Genomic DNA, 15,616 nt, shown 5'->3' on the forward strand with positions numbered 1-15,616 from the left:
CCTGAAATCAGTCTGTGACACCCTACTTTGCATTTTAAGATGTTTAACTCATCCAATTTATCTTCTTTGAGATCCACCACTTCATCATCTTCATGGGCTTCAACTGAGCTACCTAATACCTAGTTTCACAAGTGTGCATCCACTCAACTCAAGGACTTATCTAGGTCAAGCTATTACTCTTCGCCCCCCTTTATAGTGCGGCCAAAGGATAATAAAAGATATACACTAATCCGAGTATCTCTCAACACCAAACGACACTTGGAACTAGCTTGTCCTTAGCCTTCTCGCTTATCCTTTGAACCGGTACAATTTCAATCTCATGATTATTGCACTAATTTATTTAATGCCACTGCAAAATACACGTTAGTTGCAATGATCATGTTGTCATTAATCGCCATAATTAAATCAGAGGCTAGATGCTCCTTCACATTTCCACTAAGAGGTGGCATGATGTGGCCAGAGTACGGAAGCTGATGAGACAGGAGGATCTAGGAATCCTTAGCGATCACAGCTGGATTACGACCAAAGACAAGGTCTATTTCTTCAGAGCTAATGACAAGATGCACGAACAAAGTGATAATAACCTGTATCAACTGCTAGAGACTCTGTTGGAGAAAGCTAAAACCATTGACTATGAACCTTACCAGAATGCAGAGTTGTCTGACAGTGAGGATGACGAGAAGCCTGCTGCAGGTTCCCTAAAGCACCACAGTGAGAGATTAGCTGTTGCCCTGGGGTTGCTCCAAACACCTCCAGGTGCAACAATTCGTGCCACAGAGAACATCACCATGTGCATGGACTGCCACAGTTCAATTAAGCTCTTTTCATTACTTGCAAACAAAGAGATTGTTGTCCCGGACAGTAAACGCCTTCACAAGTTCAAGGATGGCCATTGCTCTTGTGGGGACTTTGGTGCGCTATGATGAGCATAGGCACTAGTCCAGAGTACCTTATCACCACCGGGCCCCAAACCAACCATCGAACCAACAACCACGGCCCTGCTAGATCCAGCTGCCGGCAGCCACGATCCCACACTAGTAGAGAATTAGCTTTCGATACGCCCCCTTTTGTCCCGGTTTAAAGTTGGCCCGGGACAAAAGGGGGTGCGCCACGGTAGGCAAAAATGGAGGGGAGAGTTAGTCCCGGTTGGTATTTGCAATTGGGACTAAAGGCCCCCCTTTAGTCCCGGTTGCAATGGCTAGTTCTGGGGTGTCGGTGGCGGGACCCTTTTGTCCCGGTTGGAGGCTCCAACCGGGATAAAAGGGTGGACCTTTTGTCCCGGTTGAAGCCTCCACCCGGGACAAAAAGTTTAGTCCCGGTTGCAGCTTCCAACCGGGACAAAAGGGACACCCTTTTGTCCTGGTTGGAGGCTCCAACCGGGACTAAACTTTCAACTGGGACAAAAGGTGTTCCTTTTTGTCTCAGTTGGAGTTTTTAATCGGGATAAAAACTCATCCCCATTATATACCAAGACAGAGGCCTTTCTTCCTCCTTCAGCCCGAGCCAGTCCACCACATAGACAGAGAGCTGAGCTTCACCTACTCTCCGGTGGTGCCGAAGCAAGGGAGGTGCTGCCCAAAGTTTTTTCCCTCATTTTTGTGGGAATTTCACTCAGCCAACACAAGTGTTGTGAAGGTTTGCTACTTCATCCTCATGTTATGCTTTAATTTATTCTTTGGAGATGGAAAGATTAATTGCTAGAATATGATGAAGTAGAAAATGGAGAGGTATTTTGAGCTAGAATGTGAGGGACTCATTGATGTGTCATATATAGTATGTATTATTGCAGTGGTTTAAGAATGATGCTACCTTGTCTAAACGGTTTATCTTATCAAATTCAATAAGATTTTTCAAATCCATACTTGTTGACCTTGCATACCGTGTTCATCTCTGCGAGGATGTTCTCCGCCGAGCAGCAACGTATGTCAAGAAGGAGGTTCGATTCTACGAGAAAGAGTGGATACGGACATCGTGACCGTGTCCCCTTTTCTGTAGAATCGAACCTCTTTCATGACGAAGTGCGGTGCCGCCCAGTTGAGAACATGCTTGCACGATGATCACGATCTTCAAGTTCAACAACTTCTGCAGTGCTAAGGTAAGAATTTTTGTACATAGATGGCTTATGCTACTTGTTGAACTTATCAAATTCAATATGGTTTTTCAAATCCATACATGTTGAACTTGCATACCGTGTTCATCTCTGCGAAGATGTTCTCCGCCGAGCAGCAACGTATGTCAAGAAGGAGGTTCAATTCTACGAGAAAGAGTGGATACGGACATCGTGATCGTGTCCCCTTTTCCATAGCATCGAACCTCTTTCATGATGAAGTGCGGTGCTGCCCAGTTGAGGACATGCTCGCGAGATGATCACAGTCCCCAAGTTCAACAACTTCTGCAGTGCTAAGGTAAGAATTTTTGTACATAGATGGCTTCTGCTACGGGAGGAAGTAGCGATGGTGGGGGCGATCGTGGTTCCTCTTTCGGAAGGGGAAAATCATAGTTGGCCCTCAGCATAAGCCGAAGAAAATGAGTGTGTTGGAAAAAGCAATGCTTCGTTATTTGCAGAAACGTCATGAAGAAGCTGTTGCCGCGGGTTAGGAACCTCCTTTTGGTAGTCGTTATGCTCCACCCTCAGTCCCGGGTGTTTCACGTCCACTTAGTACTACCATTTCAGGTGACACAAATAAACCATAGGATGAGGCTGGGTCAGCGGAACCTTCGTCTTCACCGCCCAAGGATGCTTAAAGTCCTCCTAGATAATAACCAGTGGATGGCTTGTTGTATTGTATCATGTTGTTTGGATCTTTAATTTAAATATGTGTATTTGTATCTATATCTAAACTTTCAGCATTATTTGCACTACAACGTTTGACATGCGCTCAAATTGTCACGCGTAATCCATTTTCAAGTGTAATCAATTTTCACGCGTAATCTATTTTCAAGTGTAATCAATTTTCACGCGTAATCCATTGTCAAGTGTAATCCATTTTCATGCGTAATATGATGCAGATGGACCGGCAATGGATGTATAATGCAGACATGAGGAGCAAGGTGTTTATTGATGGCTTGCATTATTTTCTCGAAGTGGCTAAAGCGAACAAGCCACAGAATGGATTCGTATGTTGTCCATGCTTTCAATGCAATAACAAGAAGGATTATTCAAAGGATTCCTGGGGGACTATTCACAGCCACTTGTTTAAATACGGTTTCATGCCTAACTATTTGGTTTGGACCAAGCACGGTGAACGAGGGGTTGTAATGGAAGATGGCGAGGAGGAGGAGGAAGATGACAGCATTCCGGATTGGGTTGCAGGCCAAGCTTTTGCAGATACTACAATGGGCGAGGCTAATGAAGATGAGTTTGCAGAAAATAGGCCTACTGATGACCTTGGTCAGGTGCTACGAGATGCACACAAAGATTGCAAAACTGAGAAGGAAGCAGCAAAGTTGCAGTGAATGATAGATGATCACCAAAAATTGTTGTACCCAGATTGCCAGTAGGGCCATAAAAAACTAGGTACGACACTAGAATTTATGCAATGGAAGGCAAAAAATGGTGTGTCCGATAAGGCATTTCAGGGAATGTTGAACATTGTCAAGAAGATTCTTTCCGAGAATAATGAATTACTGTCCACAACATATGAAGCTAAACAGATTATTTGCCCTCTCGGATTGGATGTTTAGAAGATACACGCATGCCCTAATGACTGTATCCTCTATCGTGGTGATGAGTACGAGAAATTGGATGCTTGTCCCATCTGCGAGGCGCTGCGGTATAAGATCAGGCGAGATGATCCTGGTGATGTCGAGGGGCAGTATCCTAAGAAGAGAGTTCCCGCGAAGGTGATGTGGTATTTCCCTATAATACCACGCTTGAAGCGCTTGTTCAGGAACAAGGCGAATGCTAAGTTGATGCGATGGCACAAAGAAGAACGTATGGAAGATGAGATGCTGAGACACCCCGCAGATGGGGCCCAGTGGAGATCAATTAATAGAGCATTCCCGAACTTTGAAAGCGAAGCAAGGAACATAAGATTTGGTTTAAGTACTGATGGATTCAATCCATTCGGTGAGTTGAGTAGTGGCCATAGTACTTGGCCTGTGACCCTATGTATGTTCAACCTTCCTCCTTGGCTGTGCTTGAAGCGGACGTTCATTATGATGCCAGCGCTTATCCAAGGCCGAAAACAACCCGGCAACGACATTGACGTGTACCTAAGACCGTTGGTTGATGACCTTTTACAGCTCTGGAAGAAAGAAGGTGTACGTGTGTGGGATGAGGATAGACAAGAGATCTTTAATCTACGAGCATTGTTGTTCGTAACCATCAATGATTGGCCTGCACTGAGTAACCTTTTAGGACAGACAAATAAGGGATATCGAGCATGCACCCACTGTTTAGACGACACAGACAGCATACATTTGAAGCACTGTAAGAAGGTCATCTATATGGGTCATCATCGATTTCTCCCTGCTCACCACCAGCTGAGAAAGAATGGGATGCATTTCAAAGGGGCGCCAGACCATTGTAAAAAACCTGCACACCATAATGGAAAGCGTGTCTTCGAGATGATGAAGGATGTAAATGTAGTCTTTGGAAAGGGTCATGGTAGCCAACCTGTTCCGAATGACGATAATGGACATGCACCCATGTGGAAGAAAAATTCAATATTTTGGGAGCTACCTTATTGGGAAATCCTAGAGGTTCGCAACGCAATGGACGTGATGCACCTAACGAAGAATCTTTGTGTGAACATGCTAGGCTTCATGGGTGTTTATGGGACCTCGAAAGATACATTGGTAGCACGACAGGACCTGAAAGCCATGGGGCAACGAGATGACCTACATTCGGAAAAGAGAGATAATGGACAACACTACTTACGTCCTGCCAGTTACACTCTCAGCAAGGAAGAGAAGGATAGCATATTTGAATGCTTGAATAGTATGAAGGTCCCGTCTGGGTACTCCTCGAATATAAAAGGAATAATAAATATGAAACAAAAGAAGTGTACAAATCTCAAGGCCCATGACTGCCACATGTTGATGACCTAGTTGCTTCCAGTTGCACTGAGGGGTGTTCTACCAGAAAATGTCCGGTTGCCGCTCGTAAAGCTATGCGCGTTTCTCAATGCGATTTCGCAGAAGGCAATCGATCCATCCAAGCTATCAAAGCTACAGAACGATGTGGTGCAATGTCTTGTCAGTTTTGAGTTGTTATTTCCACCATCTTTCTTCAATATTATGACGCACTTACTGGTTCACCTAGTAAAAGAGATTGGTATTCTCGGACTTGTATACCTGCACAATATGTGGCCTTTCGAGAGGTTCATGGCAATCCTAAAAAACTATGTTCTTGATCGTGCCCGTCCAGGAGGAAGCATCGCCAAGGGATATGGAACGGAGGAGGTGATCGAGTTTTGTGTTGATTTTATTGATTCAATTGACTCGATTGGGGTTCCAACTTCACGCCACGAGGGGAGACTCCGGGGAATGGGCACCCTTGGAAGGAAATCAAGTTTCAGCAATGATACTGATTTGTTCAACAAGGCACACTACACTATTCTACAACTGTCATCCTTTGTGTCTCCGTATATCGAGCAGCACAGGCAGATGGTAGTTTCCAAAAACCCGACCAAATCCGATGCTTGGCTTACACGTCATCACATGGAAACTTTTCCCTCCTGGTTGCGCCAACAACTTATGGGTAACTCTAAGATTCACCCACAGCTCGCTTGGTTAGCTAGGGGACCTGCTAGCACAATCGTGAAATTCCAAGGCTATGAGATAAATGGTTATACATTTTACACGAGAGCTCAGGACCAAAAAAGCACGAACCAGAATAGTGGTGTCCGCATAGATGCCATAGATAGAAATAATAGCAAGGAGTCGTATTATGGTTTCATACAGGAGATATGGGAACTCGAATACGGACCGCTGTACATCCCTCTATTTCTTTGCAATTGGGTGAAGCTAACTGCCGTAACCAAAGATTAGTACGGAATGACAATAGTAGATCTGAGCAAGACTGGATACAGTGATGACCCATTCGTACTTGCCAATGATGTGCATCAGGTGTTCTATGTGAAGGACATGTGTAGCAAACCCAAGAGAAATCCAGAAGAGACATGGGAGCCAAAGTGCCACATAGTTCTTCCAGGTAAAAGAAAAATCGTGGGAGTCGAGGATAAAACAGACCAATCAGATGATTATGATCAGTTTGATGGCATGCCTCCATTCGCAGTTGAAGTTGATCCAAGCATCCTGCTATCCGAAGAAGAGGCTCCGTACTTACGCTGCGATCATGATCAAGGAACGTTGTATTGTAATGCGCTAAATTTACATGACCTTTGTGTAGTACTTGATACAATTTTTAATTTACCCTATTTATGATTTCATGTGTTCTTAAATTTGTTAGGTGAAGATTTTATTAGATAAACATGAACAATGTTAACCACATACATACATGGATTTTTTTGCGCGTTGAAATTATTTAATTGAATAATTTCTTGATCACAGCGATGCAGTAAAATAATTATTTTAGAGGCTAAACGAACTGGTATAGAATTAATGACTATATCACACTTATTGTCAATATACTCGCTAATTAAATATATTTTTGCATGTTCAAATATGTGAAGTTTTTTGTTTTTGCATCCTGAAATGCAGTGAAAACATAAATAAAATCCTTTTCCAAAAAATAGGTGGGAGAAACACCTTTTATCCCGGGTTCCAATTGAAACCGGGACAAAAGACCCCCTTTTATCCCGGTTGACAACTGCAACCGGGATAAAACGGTAGTTTTCGATTCCCGTCGGGGACGTACCCTTTTATCCCGGTTACAGTTAGCAACCGGGATAAAAGGGCGGGACCTTTTGTCCCGGTTGGTGTTTGCACCTGGGATAAAAGGGTAGGTTTCCAGTCCCGCTGGGTGGATGTACCCTTTTGTCCCGAGTCCCATCACCAACTGGGATAAAAGGGGGGGGCCTTTTATCCCAGTTGGTAATGGGACCCGGAACAAAAGGGCCTTTAGTCCTAGGTGCTATTACGAACCGGGATAAAAGGGGGGGGATAAAAGGTACCGTAGCCTCTTCTACTCCCACGCCAGTTACACTTAGCCAAAATTTCGCCAAGATCACGCGCTCCTACTCCGTTGCCGCCCGTCCGCCTCCCTCGCCGGTCGCCATAGTCTTCGTTCCCCATTGCCCCGGCCATCGTCGTCCCGCCGCCCGACCGCCTCGCCCGCGCCCAGACCGCCTCCTCCTCCATCGTCCCGGCACGCCTCGATCCTCCTCCGTCGCGCCCCCTCGACCTCGTCGCCGCCAGCCGCCTCCATCGCGGGGCCTCGTCATCGCCGCCTTCGTCAACGCCACCTCCTCTGTCTCCGTCGTCCGTCGCGGGACCTCCTCGTCGCCGCCTCTGTCACGCGCGCTGCCTCGTCGCCCCTCATCGCCGGCCGCCTCCGCTTGGCATTTGCTTTGCTCCATCCTCGCCTCCGCTGTCCCGCCGCCCCGGCCGCCGCCGTCCCGCCACCCCAGCCACCGCCGTCCCACCACCCCGGCCACCTCATCGGCCCGGCCACCGTCGATCGCGCGAGGTCCGTCGGCACTAGCGCCGGGAACGTACCGCTCTTGCTGACGCAAGCCTTTTTGTATTTTTTAGTTGGAAAATAAATAGAAATTAGTAGTAATTAGTTAGAAAATCAATAGATATTTGTATATTAGTTAGAAAATCAATAGATATTTGTATATTAGTTAGAAAATGAAATTAGTGGAAATTTTTACTAATTAGTAGTAATTAGTTAGTCCGAGTTACGAAGGGTTCCGCCTAGGTTAGAAATTAGTTGTTGCCGCGGCCACCTTGCTCCATCCCCGCCTCCGCCGTCCTGCCACCCCAACCGCCGCCGTCTGGCCGCCCCGACCACCTCGTCGCCCAACCTAGGCACCGTCGACCGCGCGAGGTCCGCCGGCACTGGCGTCGGGAACGAATTAGTTAGAAAATCAATAGATATTTGTATATTAGTTAGAAAATCAAATTAGTAGGAATTAGTAGTATTTAGTAGTAATTTGCTAGAAATTCCAATAAATATGTATAAATTAGTAGAAATTTGGTAGAAATTCGTACAAAGTACTACTAATTTGTTGAAATTTGTATAAACATTCCGGACTTTGTGGGATTCATGTTCTTGTAAAATTAGTAGGAATTATTAGTAATTTGCTAGAAATTCCAATAAATATGTATAAATTTGTTGAAATTCGTATAAACATTCTGGACTTTGTGGGATTCATGTTATTTTATGATTTCATGTATATACCCTTATGTATATATAACTAAGGCGATTTCTATGACTATCATGTGTGATTCCATGTATGTTTCAATCAATAGTTGAAATGGCAGACGACGAGACCGCAAGGTATCTCATGGAGAAGATAATCGCTGGTGATGGTAGTGGCGACAACCTTCCAATATCGTACACCGATGAAGAGGGCACCCAGGCGGACATGTTCCTCAACATGTCCGCCGATGAGAATGAAGAGTATGAGCCCCAGCAACACCTTGCCGTGGCGGAAGGTTCATGCGAGGTATATATAAATTGTATTATTTCACGCCACCGTTACTACTACGTACTAATTAACGATCTTGAACTGTTAGCCCTCTGGATCGATGCAAGGGCAGAAGACCCAAGGTCGTACAAAGGTGATGGAAGGGAGGCTTGTCACCACGGAAGTGACAGAAGGGGGCAGGCCGGTTGCTCTCGAGAAAGTAGCAAAGAAGTACGTGAGTCAGATCAGGGCAATCGTCCGGGACAACGTGCCTATAAGCATCAGAGAATGGAAGGGCAGAAGCACTAATCCGTACGCGCTCCCGGAGACAGAAAAGAATATGCTGTGGGAAGATGTCAAGAGACATTTCACATTCCCGGAAGGATATATTGAAAAGGATGTGAAAGTGTGGACGCTGAAGAAGATGGCTACACAATTCCAGACATTCAAGAAGATGCTGGATGCCAACTATATTAAGAAGGGCCAAACTCCAGACTTCAATGTGTGGCCAAAGCTGAGGGACCACTGGGAGGCATTTGTTGAATATAAGAGGAGTGAAGACGGTGTGAAAAAGATCCTGACCAACACTACAAATGCTGGTCAGAAGGGCTACCATCATCATCTAGGGCGAGGTGGTTATGGCACAGCAATTCCCAAATGGAGGAAGGTGGAACAAGATCTGATCGAACTGGGAATCGTACCTGCAACTATTGAATGGCCCGAACGATCAAAAAATTGGTATTACGCTCATGGAGGCTCCCTGATCCAAGAAGGTGGGACGTTGATTTTCAATGACACAATACGTGAGAAGGCCGAACGTCTTATGAAGAACATTGAAGATTCTAAGGCTGGGAGGTTGAAGGTGGACCGAGAGAATGATGAGCTCACATTGGCCCTCGGTAATCCTGAGCACCCAGGACGTTGCCGAGGGTTCGGGGTCATTCTGTCGAAGTTTGCTTTCCGAGGCGACAGCGCATCGTACAGAAGTCGCAAGCGAAGAAAGGAACAGATCAAGGAGAGCTGGCGGCAGATGCTAGAATCCAAAGTGCAGGCACAAGAAGAAAGAATGTTGGAGGAAATCAATCGTCGAGTGGCCCACGCAGTTGCGGAGTTGGCCCAATCTGGAGCATTGACGAATCCAAACTACGCCAACCCTTCTCAACACCTCTTGAGCAGTTGTGCTTCTACAGGGGTCCCCGATGCGCAGACGCCCAGGTTACCCGTGGAGGAGCAACGGTTCCCCGTGGATGCCATCACGCAATGCACCACATGTGAGCTGCATGCACTGGTCGGCAACCTCACTATTAAGGTATACTTATACATAATATTTATGCAACTTGTCAATTGATCCACGCCTCGTGATCGGAGTTTAATAACTTGTTTACTTCTGCTATATGTACAGGTAGCGTACGAGAGTGCGTTAGCAACCCTGGCGGGGCAGAGCAGTCTTGGCATGGAGATTCCACCTGGCTACGCCAGCGTCCGCGTAGAGCAAATTGTTGATAGCCAATATGAAGGCCTAGAGCTCGACCTCCCAGGAGGCGACGGGGAAAGGACACTGGCAGATGCACTTCATGGGATCATTCTATGGGAAAAACGCTACATCATCATTCCCGGCACGGAGTCATCTCCTCAGAGCTCAAGACCGCTCCCCGTAGATCCCCAGCAGCGACCTTCTCCTTATAGCTCGAGACCGTCATCTCCTGCACAACCTACTCCAGGACCGTCACTTCCTGCTATATGAAGGTCTCCATCTCCACCACATCCTGGTGGTGGGAGCGACGACGACAATAATAACACCCCTCCCCGATCACCGTCGCCGGGACCAAGAGCATCCCCCATGAAGGAACCTGCAGCACCACTAAAGAAGTCACGAGCATCACCTCCCAAGCAAAGACAGAGACAGAAGAAAACAAAGGAGCCTGAAGTGACTTGTAAGGAACGCTGGGAGGCAATGACTCATGCGGAACAGTGGACAAAAATCCAACGAGAGGCTAGTGAGTGGTTCAAGAAACAAGCCGAAGAAAAAAAAGCAAGGGAGATGGAGCCATCGCTAGTAAATCGAAGAGATTTAAACTTTTTTATCAGGATGGAAGAAGGAGCCAAGATAAGGATACCACTCTTATCAAACTATGAACGGGCTTTAGTAAAGGCTGATGAAAAGGACAAAAGGAAAGGAAAGTCATCTTCTAGTGGTGCTATCCCCGACCTTGGGCATTTATCAAAAAAAGACGCTCAAAGGGTAGCAGCAATGCTCTTGGATCAACAAGCAGAAGTATTGAAATTCATGCAAGAAACAGGTCTGGGACTTGATGAATGTTTAGGGCAAGTTGAGACGCCAACTGCACCGCCCCCTGAGCCGAGATGGCCTTATGAGCTAGGCAAACCTCTTATAAGGCCTTCGTTGGTACGGAAGCTATCAACAAAGATGTACGAATTCCATCAATGGTACATGATGGCATCCGCCGACTCGAGGGAGATGTTCAGCCTTAAGGTAAAACTGATAGATTTTTACGGTGAAGGCGAGAAAGTGCTGTGGCTAGACTTCAAGGATATATACGAAGTGTACCATCATGATGCCCTGGACGTCTCTCTGATCAGCGCTTGGGTTCTGTAAGTGTCTGTTTATCTCTACATGTATTTTTTGGCGTGTGTCACCGTACTAACTTCGTCTTCCATTTCATGTAGGATGCTAATTCAGACGTGCCAACGAGAGGCGTACCTACATATAGGATTCATGGATCCATCTGTAGTTAACCAACAACAGATACAATTAACGCTAGAAAAAACCTTGGTGGAAGTATACAATTTCCTAGACAAACAAACATTCAAGGATTTCATACTACTTCCATACAACTTCAAGTAAGTGTGTGTATACCGTCTACTTTCGATGTCTTTTTCCTTATCTCTACATGTTAGTTAGCTCTAATATGCATGAACATTTTATGTACGCAGCTTCCACTGGATCCTTATTATAATTGAGCCTGAAAGAAGCCACGTCATTGTCTTCGATTCGTTGAGGAAAGATCCGGTGGAGTACCAAGACATGCAAGACATGCTAGGCTTGTAATAATTCTGGACCTTTATCTCTATGCAAAAGTTTGTTTTCTAAATTTTATCCCTATTACACTATATCATTCATTATTCTAATCCGCAGCGCATGGAAACAATTCATAAGGACACACAAAGGTCCATTCAAAGAAAAACTTACATGGAACACAGACTTCCCGGTATGTATGAAGTCTGCACATTTATTGCATTGTATAACACGAATATTTCATAACTTATTTTTTCCGCACTGAAGTGCTTAAGATAGGAACCCGGGAATAATCTATGTGGCTACTACATCTGTGAGCACATGCACAGTTTTATGGGACCCAAAGGACTAAAGATGACGCCGCACAACTTTAAAGTACGTAAAATAAAACTATTACTAGTTAATTATTTTCTAGCTCCTTATATGTATTTGTTCGTGTAACATTCACAAATTTCCAAATTATAGATGTTAAATATTCAACAAGGACTCTTGAAGGAAGAAAGAGTAGCGGCAATATGTGAAGGTCTCATTGAATTCCTAATGGATGAGGTGATAAATCCAAAAGGAGAATTTTATTACGATGGACGACAATTAGACGCTCTGAGCAGCAACACCTCAACGGGAAGATTATAGATATATAGTTTGATTTATTTGTATATATAATACGCGCTAATTATCATCGATTTGTACTAGTTGAATTGTGTATATGAATTGTGTATATATATAATAATTGTATAATTACAAATTTCATTCGTTTAAATACTAGTTGATTTCATTCTAAAAAAAATCTCAACTACTAAAGGTTAACAAAAGGGTCGCGGTACTACGTACGTGATGCATGAAAATTTCAGGCGCCACGCAGGGTGCCATGCAGGGCGCCATTTAGTCCCGGTTGGGAAATCCAACCGGGACTAATGGGTAACCCTTTACTCCCGGTTGGGAAACCCAATCGGGACTAAAGGGGCACCCTTTACTCCCGGTTGCTTTTACCAACCGGGAGTAAAGGGCCTGTCCCGCACCTGGCATGGCAGGCCCTTTAGTCCCGGTTGGTGACACCAACCGGGACTAAAGGATGACCTTTACTCCTGGTTGAAAGACCCGGGACTAAAGACCCCCCTTTTATTCCGGTTGGTTTATCTGTCACACCCTGAAATTTTCGAATTTCAGGATGTGAATAAAAAGAATAAATAAATAATAATTTTCTCATAATTTTAAAATTTTCCAACATTTATTTTTCTTTACAGGAAATTTTGTATAGGAAACTAATTGTTTGCTTTTCTAAATTAAATAATGTTGTTCTATGTTTGTGCATTCATGTCACTGCATCTTGGTGTTTCTTGAGTGTAAAAGTTTGAAAAATGCGTTTAGACGTTGCCCAGACCCTTGTGAGGATTTTCCATCTTTTTCTGGAATTTATTCTCTTTTTCCTAGAGCTAAATCTAATTTTTGGAAGGCTCTAGAATCCTTTTCACGAGCTTCAAGTATTTTATTTGGATTCTTTGTATCCCAATCCATCTCTGAGATTTATCTCAGATTTTTCGAAATTTTCTAGGTATTTTTCTCGCTTTAGAAAACGAGTCATTTCTGGAATTGTTTTCGCGCAGATAAATAAAATCAGAAATTCCGAAAATAAAAAGTGAACTCGAAAATATCTTTTTCCGAGTGTGGCCTATATATATATCACCGCGTTCGTCTCGACGCGAGAATTTCAGATCTACAAACCTTTTCACGAGTTACCTCTCCTAACTCCGTAGATCTGAAGTCAAAGTTCGGTCTTCGTCAAACTCCGGCGAGCTTTTCCGGCGAAGCCGTGGACTTCCGGCGAAAACCGACACCACCATGGAGTTCCTCTCTTCGAGCTCTACGTCGTGGTGTGGTGGATTGCATGAATCCGATGTCGGCTCCGTCGTCTTCCCCAACTCTGGCGAGCTTTTCCACCGCCATTGTTCATCTCTTGCCGAAGGTGAGCACACCATCTTGTTCGTCTCGTCGATATCGTTCCATTTTGCCATTCATGTGCGAGATCGGGCTTCGTTTCCGGCGATCCCCTCTTTCTCTCTCTTCCATCCTGTTTCTGTGTTTCTGTACGCAACTTGGGCCAGCACGTCTGGTCCGTTCGTCCTGCTCGCCCAGCACCTCCGGCTCGCTTGTGCCATTGCCTGCATGCGCACCGTCGCCTCCTTGCCCTGCGCATCGCGCTGCACCACCCGCCCGGACCTCCGCCGCGCCGGAACGCTGGGAGGCCGCCGGCCAGGAGCTGCGCCATGCTCCTGGCGTGAGGAAGAAGATGAAGCGCTGCTTTTCGATCTAGCCCCTGGAGAATCTGTTAATTTTTGTTCATATTTCTTGTGTCTTTCAAACCTTGTAGAAAACCCCCTGTAACTTTCAGTTCCTTGCAATCTGATCCAAGCCATCCTCTTTTGCAGATCTAACCCCGAAGATCCATCTATTCGCAGTGACTATTCTCTGAGTCTTGGTAATCTTTTTAGCTAACCCTCCAAGTCTACGGTTAATTATGTTTAGGCCCCTACAACCTTGTTTAACCCATAGATTCTACGTTTTAATTCCGTTTTTGTCCGTTCAAGTTGCGTTAGATTAATAATGATGTAAATTACACGTTAGTGGTAATGTTTTCCTTCACACATGTTTTTGAAAATAAAATTTATATTAAAATTGATTAATGCCTGACAAACGAGTTCTTCTCTAAATAAAATCTATTTAGTGTTAAACATCGTTTTTCATAATAATTGTTAATTTGATTAATACCTACTTCATACCCTCTTCTAAATAAAAGCCAATTAGGTTATATATCGGTTTTTCATAAACTAAAGTTAATTTGGTTAATACCTATCTAAATAATTCCTCCAAGTAAAAGCCACTAAGAGTTATACCTCGGTGTTTCATAAATTAAATTCAATTTGATTAATATTTATTCCATTTGTTTTCTAAATAAAATCTATATAGGTTATATCTCGAGTTTTCATAATTAAATGTTAATTTGGCTAATATGAATATAAATGTGTTTTTAATTTAATCTACTTAGTTGAACTCGAGATGTAAAGCTATACGCTTAGATGTCTACATGTATCTTATTTTTAAATTAAATGTTTAATTTGCATAAATTGTACTCAAATATTTATAAATAAAATTGGACTAAGCTTTACACCGTCTTTTCTTATGAAAATATAAATATGACTTGATTAATTCTAACTAAGGATATTTCTGTGAAATATCTTTACATTGCTTTTCTCAACTAAAATAAACGAAGCTTGTAACTCTTATCTTCCATTGGTAACTCAAAACTCTCGATAGCTTTATCTTTTCAACCATAGTTCCGTTGTAAGCGTTCCTGCATCCGCGTAATCCTAGAATCGAGCCATGTTCTTTTATTGCGCTCTTTTAAAGCCTGCCTTTTGTTTTGGTGTACTACTCTTAGTTGTATTTGTTTGTTTGCTTGTATGATTGTGCCGGTGATTGCTTCGAGTAGAAGGATCGCTGTTCGAAAGCTTTGAAGATTAAGAGTTTCAAGAGAGCAAGAGCCGAAGAGCAGTAAGAAGTAACTTGTCGCTGGAGAAAGGCAAGTGTGTCCTTGTGCTTTTATCCCAATAACTTTGTTTAATCACTATTGCATATGCTTGCATTAAATTTGATGGGTCCTATTAAGGTTTGCCTAGTTTTTATGATTATTCCTTGCCAACCTGGGTTTACCTTTGTGTTGGGTAGCTATGCTTAGCTGCTATACTTGGGTTATGGTGGTTCTAACGAACGACATGGTGAACTTATTCTATTTATGATATACCTTTTGTTATACAAGATTACAATATTTAATTGGAACATGGAGCGACCACCCAGGAAAACAGTGCTACCACAAGACTAAATAGCTCTGGTCTTGGCTGAATAATTAGAAACTCTAGTTTGGGGTAACCTTACCGAAAGGGCAAGAGGGGAGGCGTTGATGGGATATAGCACTCGCTCTCTTGGTAAGTGGGCTTGGCTAAGACACTATACCCTCTAGGGGACTGCTATGTTTCGCTTCGAC

At 44.0% G+C, this 15,616-nt stretch overlaps 1 protein-coding gene across 1 annotated transcript; it reads left to right on the plus strand.

Annotated features, from left to right (window-relative positions):
• The first annotated feature begins 560 nt into the window (after positions 1-560).
• Positions 561-923, plus strand: LOC117834381 (pentatricopeptide repeat-containing protein DWY1, chloroplastic). Its single transcript, XM_034713976.1, has one exon. The coding sequence runs from the start codon at positions 561-563 to the stop codon at positions 921-923; it is 363 nt and encodes a 120-aa protein (XP_034569867.1).
• Positions 924-15,616: the final 14,693 nt, after the last annotated feature.

The sequence above is a fragment of the Setaria viridis genome, chromosome 8, assembly GCF_005286985.2.
Source record: "Setaria viridis chromosome 8, Setaria_viridis_v4.0, whole genome shotgun sequence".
Lineage (NCBI taxonomy): Eukaryota > Viridiplantae > Streptophyta > Magnoliopsida > Poales > Poaceae > Setaria > Setaria viridis.

What these genes read in the sequence shown, in the direction of transcription:
- LOC117834381 (XM_034713976.1), top strand. Translation starts at nt 561, where the DNA reads ATGCACGAACAAAGTGATAATAACCTGTATCAACTGCTAGAGACTCTG.